The sequence below is a fragment of the Halyomorpha halys genome, unplaced genomic scaffold (assembly GCF_000696795.3).
Source record: "Halyomorpha halys isolate HHAL.00 unplaced genomic scaffold, Hhal_1.1 Scaffold20.1, whole genome shotgun sequence".
Classification (NCBI taxonomy): domain Eukaryota; kingdom Metazoa; phylum Arthropoda; class Insecta; order Hemiptera; family Pentatomidae; genus Halyomorpha; species Halyomorpha halys.
The window spans coordinates 41,322-50,523 of record NW_027110474.1 but is presented as its reverse complement, the minus strand read 5'-3'; the positions used below and the strand labels follow the sequence as shown (position 1 = coordinate 50,523).

General features: G+C 29.3%; 1 protein-coding gene across 3 annotated transcripts in view; it reads left to right on the top strand.

Annotated features, from left to right (window-relative positions):
- Window positions 1-9,202, top strand: part of Eaat2 (Excitatory amino acid transporter 2) — a 165,940-nt gene that overhangs the window by 150,737 nt on the left and 6,001 nt on the right. For all 3 annotated transcript variants that reach the window (XM_014421998.2, XM_014421989.2, XM_014421985.2), the window contains 8 exons: window positions 140-350; window positions 1,858-1,900; window positions 2,114-2,235; window positions 2,369-2,515; window positions 3,021-3,254; window positions 3,950-4,141; window positions 5,578-5,712; window positions 7,496-7,589. In XM_014421998.2, the coding sequence (XP_014277484.1) occupies window positions 140-350; window positions 1,858-1,900; window positions 2,114-2,235; window positions 2,369-2,515; window positions 3,021-3,254; window positions 3,950-4,141; window positions 5,578-5,712; window positions 7,496-7,589 (1,178 nt within the window). The remainder of the gene's footprint in view (window positions 1-139; window positions 351-1,857; window positions 1,901-2,113; window positions 2,236-2,368; window positions 2,516-3,020; window positions 3,255-3,949; window positions 4,142-5,577; window positions 5,713-7,495; window positions 7,590-9,202) is intronic.

The window sequence follows — 9,202 nt, the reverse complement described above, 5'->3', positions numbered from 1 at the left end:
TTTTAAGGTGTTACTGGGTCATTTAAAGTTAAATTAAAAAGTAACAATAAAGGACAGTCTGGAAACTATATAACTAAAAAACTAACTAGTTTTATTCTAATAGAACCCTCAAGAATGATACATTTAAATTTTTTAATAGGTACTGCGACATTAAATATAAGCAAGAATGGAAAAATTGCTGTGCGAACCATCACCTATTTTGTGATAACTTCAGTAATAAATGTTGTTCTGGGGATGGCGCTTGTGACTGCTATTCATCCAGGGAATCCGCAAGTTAAATTTAACACTACTCTTGATACAGAAGACGTAAAGATAACCAAGCCACTGGACGGCTTCTTGGATATGGGAAGGTAAGGATTCATATTTACGTATTATTTCTTTATTTGTTTGACATTCCATATTAGTTAATATTTTTATTCCAAACAATTTAGGATGCATTATTTCATATAAAACATATGGTAGTATCACATAAAATATCAATCTCTTAGGGTGATATCAATGAATCATCTTGAAGAGGATCAATACTGTCTTTTTTTTCTGGTTGCCTTTAACTATGCAATTGCTCTTAATCTTAAGAATTGCAATATGTTCAAAAACTGATTTTTGTTCTTTTCTGGGTCCCAGAATATTCTCTAAATGATAAATCTGTTAAAAATGTCTTTGAGGAATTCCTGTAGCTTCAGTGGTGTTAGATGGTCTAGATATTTTTTGATAAGCCTTTTCAGTTTGTATGAAAAAAATAATTAAAAAGTTAATGTAACAGAGTGAATTATAGTTATATTAAATATTTCTAAACTAATAGCAATAAATGTTTAAATTATTCCCCAGCATCATTTCTAATTATGATCCCATGTTGTTGAATGTGTGTTACTTGGACTATATTCAACTCATATCTTGAAAATTATCATATAACAAACAAATAAAGCCAAGTATCAATAGGTTCCATAAATTAAATATGTATTAAAACCTTTAAATCCTTATTAAAAGGCAATCCTTCCCGTCTGGACCCGCCCCACTAAGACCCCTAGGGAGTGAAGGTCCTATATCATTTTTGAAATATTTGCTTAAAACAGGAAGAGGGGACTTTAAGATTTGTGTTAGTTTTACTTTCAGAGACTAAATTGTTGAAAAACTGATGACTATCTTTCTTTAAATAGTAATAATTCTTCTTTCATTAAATGATCTTATTGGAAATATTCAAAATTAATTCAATGTTCTCCGATTCTCTGGAGATCTTGGAGGTTTTGTATTGAATATAATAGAAATGATTGCATAGTGCATGTCTGGATTTTCCATTCATCATTCTGAAAATGAGAATATTTGTACCTTTCAACCATTTTGTGCATGAATCATATTAAGAGAAGTTTATTCCTCTTTTAGTTTACATGATTTAAAATCGATCTATTAATTTTTATCATACCAACAATTAACTAAAACTTGGGGTTGGATAAGTGAAATAAGTAGAAAATAAATTCTTATTTCTATATAGGTTTAAATTACAGCTCTGTGGGACCAATCAACCCCTATTATCAGTGCCTCCTAGATTTTATGGTGGTGTAACTAAAAAGCTTAGTTACATATTAAAAAAAGAGGATAGGAGATTATGTTACCACCAAAACTGACATTTTATGTTATACAACCATTTGTCTTCTGAACCAATTTCAAATTTATGCCAATCCATTTCTATGAATTAAAAACTAAACTTGATGTTTTTATTTATTTTATGTCATTTTTTTGTTTCATATAATAAATTCAATTTTGTTGTGAAAACTTTTGTAGATATAAGGCATAAAGTTATGATTTTATGTATGGAAGGTTTTCCTTCCATTGGACTAGGTGAGCTCATTTTTGTTACAGAAATCTTGTGCCAGACAATTTGTTCCAAGCAGCATTTGAACAGGTGAGTGAAGACATATTTTTGCCCATAAATAAATGTGGCATTAATTAAATATTTTAATGTGATTTTATACATAAATATACATATTTTTTTCTGATGCTGTTTATTAGATTACATTAGTCTCAAGAAAGAAATTTTTCTTTGATATATCAAATATTTTAAGAGTTGGGGAAGATGAACACTCCGATCTTTAAAACAATACTTGTTATGTTACAGACATTCACAGAATATGTTCCTGTAGCGATAAAATATGAACATAAATCAGAAGATGGTAAAAAGAATTCATCTAATGTAGAGGTCATTCAAAAAGCTACGTTCAAAAGGAAACTCCAATTCAGGTAATAATTCATTAAACAATTATTGACAAATAGGTCCTCATTTGTAGTTTTTCTTTATTCGTATACTTCATAATAATTATTAAAATTAAATCCTCAGGAAATAAATTTCTACCATTTAAATTTTTTTTTCCAGGGATGGAACAAATACAATTGGAATCATCTTTTTCTGTTTAATATTTGGATCTGTATTAGGAACACTGGGTCCTAATAAAGGAATAGTTATAACATTCTTTAACGTGATATATGAAGTTTTATTGAAAATGCTGATGGGTGCGATGTGGTGAGTTCCACTTTAATGTGTTTATTGCCTTTGATTGTAGCAGGTTGTATTATTATTCTTCAATAAAAAAAAAAAAAAATGTACAATAAAGAGAAATTTATTTCTTTTAAAGATGTCTGTTGATTCTGTGAAAATAAATAACTTATACATGTATTGGAAATTAACTCTTCTACACTAAGTTAGCTGTTATGAAACATTTATTCCACCTGAAGGCTAGTTAATATTCTATCGCTTAATGAAATTATTAAGGATATCTAGTGATATCCCAACTATCAAGTATTTTGAAACATAGCAATGAAAATTTAACCAAACACCCACAAAAATGATTCAGTTCATCTGAAAAACAAAATTGTAAAAGTAAATTAATATTAAAATTCATATTAATCTTAAATAAATTTCATATATAAATTAATATTGATTTTGGTATATTCAATTTCTTTTTCTTTTATTTTTTTTTTTAATGTCTCTATGTTCTCCAAAACTCTGAACTACTTTTTTCTTATAGGTGTACACCAGTTGGAATTGGAAGTGTGATCTGTGGAAAAATAATCTCACTTGGAAATTTATCGGACACTATTACCCAACTTAGTTGGTTCATATTAACAATATTCCTTGGAGTGGCAATTCACCAGCTGATAATTTTACAAATCATATATTACATTGTTCTACGAAAGAATCCTTTGTCTTATTATTTATCATTTGGACCAAGTATTATCACCGCCTTTGCAACTGCTTCTAAGTAAGTTTTGTTAATATTATATTAATTTCGAAAAGGGAGTAGTCATAAGCATTTAGACTAAATTACTGCAAACATGTAATGTTTAAATATTACATTATATAATATTACATGTAATATTATGAATATTAAATATTAGGATCAAATATAATAACTAAATATACAAATACCTAATATAGTTACCAAATATTATAAAATTCTGAAGTATCTTTGAAGTGAAATATTTATTTATTTATTTATACAATGGCTCTATAGCTAAGGGCTTTGGCCTCAACCATTTATTTCTATCAGAGGCGTCTCCTCCCCCAACTAGCCTAGGTCCACCTCAACATCATCAAACCATCTCTGAGGTGGCTTAAAATTTTATACAATAAAATGAAATTCACATACTGAAAAAATATACTATACTTAATACAAAACAAAACAAATATACATCAACTTAACACATTCAACACAGAAAATTACATAATAATTTTTAAATGGTAATACAAACAGTTGTTGTTAGACTAGTAACAAACAAACATCATAACAATATTTATAATCAAAGTGCAAAGTATGTAACTCACGACCATTTCAAACAATTTTGTAATTTTTTTACAAAACAACTATTGCACTACAGAATGATATATACACACATATTTATAAATATATATATACTATTGAATGACATCTATAAATATTTTATTTTAATTTTTCAGATCAGTTGCTCTGCCATTAACTTTTCGTATAATGGATGATAAAGTTAAAGCGGATAAAAGAATCACTAGATTTATTCTTCCGATCGGAACAATCAATATGGATGGAACTGCCTTATTTATTACAGTATCTATCATATTCATTGCCCAGATGAATAATATTGCTCTCGGAGTTGGAGAACTTATGACTATTGGGTGAGCTTTCTTGTCATTATAAAAGTAAATTTGAAGTACAATTGCAGTTATTAGAAAAAGGTACAATTATTAATTATTAAAACAGTTACAATGTCAATATTAAAAATTTGGAGCGATTTTTGTATCACACAAGTTTCACTTCCCATCCACTTATGTAGGATGATAAGTCCTCAAGTCTTTTGTAGGTTAGTGTACTCCTGTTGAAGTTATCTCCATTTTTGTGACTTTCAAAAAAAAAATTTAAGACCAAGAAAGAGGAAAGTTATGGAAAAAAAAGATTGAAACAAACTTTCAGAACATTTATTTTTCTGTAAAACATTTAAACAGAAAATTTATTTTTCTGTTGCTATAAAAATTCATATTTTAAGCTTTCTCGAGGTGGGAATAAGAAATATAAGTTTTGTTCCAGCCAAGAATACAAGTTTAATAAAAGATAAAAAAAACCGTAAGGCAATCTTGAAAGATTGTGTGGCCTCGGCCTTTCCCCTTTGAATCTAATATCAATATTTTTCCTTTTTTTCTCCTTTAGTTATTCATAAATTCTTTAATATTTCGTAATTATTCATTGTTAACAATAAGAACTGTTTATTTTATTTGTTACAAATAATCAAAATAAAAGGTACTTTAGAGGAAGATTGTTTAAAACATTTTCATTTGCCTTGCCAGGCTAGTTTAATGATGATCATACCTATCTGATATTAATTAACTTTGATTAATCAAAATTGTTAGATCAGTTTATCCTATAAATTTATTATATAAAGTGACTTTTTCTATTGGTCAATTTCAACAAAAGAGTTGTTAGCACATCCCAGGCATAAGCCTGTCTTAAATATGTAATTTCAGTTTCAAAGGCTTAATTGTTTTTGAGCTAGATTGTTCATTTACACACAGACTGTTTTGGGAGGCTTGGCTATTTGGACTCAGGGGACCATAAAACACGTATTTCCGTTGAAAACTCAAATATGAAATTTTGCATCACAAAACTTTCCCTGACTATATATTCCATATATAGGTAAAATGTAGTTTAGAATTAGATCTCAAAGTTCAGTAAATATTATAATTAATTTAATGATATAATAAAGATTTCGGACAATGGTAAAATAAGGTACTAGTTAACTAAAAGTAGAATAATAGTTTAGCAGCTTCTTATGCTTAACAATATCAGTTTGAATCTCAGATTGGTGCTCAAAATGTTCCCTTGTAAGAAATCTGTGTCCACTCAACTCTGATACTTGAGATAGTGGATGTTATTCGCGTACAACACCGGTTGTTCTAGAATGATGCCTACCAAAAATATCATTGAGGCATGAATCAAGTACCTACTCTTATTAACAGTGGCAGAACTCATTTATTATATTAATTTAAAATAAATCAATATTTATATTTTTAAAAAATAAATAAATTACATTTCTTGACCTTGTTATTAATTTTTTCAGTCTTGCATGTACGGTTGCTAGTATGTCTTCAGCTACAGTACCAAGTGCCGCATTGGTCCTCGTATTGATGTTATGTAGTACTATCAATGCCCCAACAGAAGATGTCTCCTTGTTATTTGCTGTTGACTGGTTTGTGTAAGTATTAAAAGCACGTGGACGTTTTTAATTTTAAACAGAGTAAATAAAAGATCCTTTAGAAAATAGCAAATCTTTACTTCTTTGAATGAACAAACATAAAAATATTATACAACTATCCTCCGAAAAGGAGGCTTGAATAATAATTTCATCATATCTAATTACTATCTTGTGTTAAACGTTTCTTTAATTATTAAGAACTATAAGTGAAATTTCTCAAATAGTTAATTTATTAAAAATGTAATTTTTTTTCCCCTACTTTGTAACGTTCTGTTTAACTTTTTTTAAAACATTGGTTTTTCCTCATAAACATTTTTCTCTTTTTAACAATTTTTAAATATCTAAATACTTGTAACGCACTGTCATCTTCCGGTAACTTCGTCATCTTTGTAAACTATTTTTTAACATTTTCTAAAACCATTTGTCGTCACCCTCTTACACGCTTTCCTCTTTTAAATATTTTCTACTTTTATTTTTTACCCACTTATAACGTTTCCTTCCCTCCCAAATATCTCGTCATTCTCATAACATTTTTTTTAATTCTGAGTCTCACTACTCGCGGTGCAGAGCTTACTTGGTTGTCTGATTTGCTTCTAGCAGGTGCGTTTTATATTTTATTCTCTTTTTTCCTATCTTTCTTTTACCCCTTCTCCTTCTCTATTCTTTTCTTTATTTTTCTTACCCTTGTTATTAGTCATGTTCACCATATATTATTATTTTTATGTTTTCTATTCACTTCTTTTGTCTAATTTAACTTCATATTTTGTTTCTTTATACTAATATTATGGTTACATATTTCATTAGTTACATATATTTTCTTTCTCTCAATTTTCTTTTTCTTTCCATAATTTTAATTTTTAAATTATTAATAAACTAAAATATTCATATTTATTTGCATTATATAACTTCAATTCTTTATTTCATATTCTTAATTATGTTATTTTTACTTACTTATTCAATTACTCATATATACATTTTATTTTCCACTTCTTTCATTACTTTGATTTTATTAATTTCTTTCTGTACTATGTATTAATTACTTTATGTCACTCTGTTTATATTTTATTTTTTGTATTCATTGGTTGTTATCTTGTTCTTTGTCCTTAGCCCTGATGAAGGCAAGAAATTCTGGCTGAAAAAATTGGCACTATTAAATAAGTTATTTAAACTTATTTGTATTATATTTTGACCGCACCCCCCAACCATATCCTCCTCACACTTATAAGTGACCCACGTTTTGGACCATTACTTTTTCTTGGAGAAGCCTTACTTTCCATTCATACCTTGTTAGATTAATTTTTCACGAATTTGTTTCAATTTAATTTTATACAAGTATATGATTCCAAAAAAAAAACTTATTGATTTATTGTTGTATTTGGAAAATTTCATATTTTTTTCACCTTCTATTTTCACCATGACCATCCAACAATCAACTTATAATAAATAAAGTTGTTATATTATTCTTCATATTTATTTTTATTTTATACATTAATATTCATTATTTATTTATATAGCTATATTTGGAAATTCCTTTATTTTCTTTGCTATTCCCAAAAACTTACTTTTTCTAATCAAATCTCTTGTCAATTCAAAAAATTAAACTCAAAATGAGTTTTATTCAAGAAAATTAATGTGTCAGTTTGAAGTCATTACCTAGTAACATGAAGAAAAATATTAAAATTGTATTTAAAAAATTTACTTTTTTTCTTTTAGTGGCTTTTTAATAAATCCTGAACATTTATGCATTTTTTTTTGTAACCTTTATGACTGATTTTTTTTTTAGGGATCGCTTACGGACTACAAATAATCTTCTTGGTGATGTTTATGGTTGTGCTGTTATTGAGAGCTTGTCTAAAAAAGAGTTAGCAGTTCAAGAGGTATGTTGATTCAATATTTGAGAAACGTTCTTTAATAAAAAAAAAACAGAAATAAATAATAATAATAATAACAAATCATAAAATTAGAAAACTCTTTAAAACTCACAGAAAAATTTTATTGGGGAATGTAATATGGGTTGGCAAGTAAGACGCGGTTGGCACTACCTGGCGTTTTAACCCAAAGGTTATGTATTGGATTTACACAGCGATAATAAGACCGAGAATTTACTATGGAAGTATTGTATGGTGGACAGCCCTGCAAAGGGCTTCCCATGTGTGAATGGCTAGTAAGATCTAAAGGATGACCTGTATAGGCATAACTGGGGCATTTTGCACAACACCCACTAAGGCATTGGAAATCCTGCTTTCCATAATACCACTCCACTTATTGATTAAAGGGGAAGTGGTATTAGCCTATTTAAGAATGAAAGAAAATAGACAGTGGACAGAGACAGGAGAAGCTACTGGTCACGCGACAATAGCTAAAGTGGTGGAAAGCGAGTTACCAATACTACAACACCACTCACCACTTCTAGATAAAACACCCATTTTAGATACTAAGATTAGTTACTTATACCCAAAGTTAGAGGATTAGGTACAGGGTTTAGTGGAAACCCCAGGAGATTATCTGCCCTGTTTCACTGATGGATCGAGAATGGATTCGACAGGACTAACGGGGGCAGGGGTTTACATAGAAGAATTAGGCATAGAACTAACCTTCCCACTTGGCAAGCACTCGCCTGTCTTTCAGGCAGAAGTGTTTGCCATCTTGTCAGCAGCTTTAAACCCTGAAGTCACTAGCTGTGAAAGGCATCACCATCTTTTCAGATAGTCTGTCTGCCCTTCATGCCTTGGAGTCACCTCTAATTTGGTAAGAGAGTGTAAACAAGCTTTAGAATCATTAGCGTGCTTAAAGAAGCTTCAGCTTGTGTGGGTCCCAGGACACAAGGGAATCGCAGGTAATGAAAAAGCTGATTAGCTTGCTAGAAACGGGGCTGAGCACCCTCCTATAGGACCAGAACTATTCCTAGGCAACTCTAAAAGTCATCAGAGAAAAGTAGTTCTTGATTGGATATGGAAGAAAGCCGGTAAGGAGTGGAGGGACTGTATAGGGCTGAGACAGGCCAAGATTTTAATACTTAGAAATACTTGACCAAAAGATAAAGAAACTTTTTATTGAAGATTTTTACAACAAAGAAGATGAAGAACACCCTACATTGAATGTAGATAATTATAATTGGGACATTGATGAAAAAAATGTGGATTGTGAAGCAGATAATTTAGAAGAAAGTAAGAAAAGAAACATGCTCATACTAAGAAGAGGAGGAAACCCAGAAAGAACATCAACTGTTTTCTGGAACTGCTTGTGGCATCCATTAATGCAAGTGGTACGCTTTGTCTTTTGTTATAATAGCATCCCTGATTCACAACAAAACCTTTATTTTATATTGTTTAGATTTTTAGGAGGAAGTCCTACTGCCTTCATGTTTTAAAATGAAATGAAGACTCAGATAAAAACAAATACACCTTAAAAGACAATATTTCTGCTAAATTATACAAATAGGGAATATGAAAAAAAATAAATAATAATAATTAAAATAAAATTATATTTA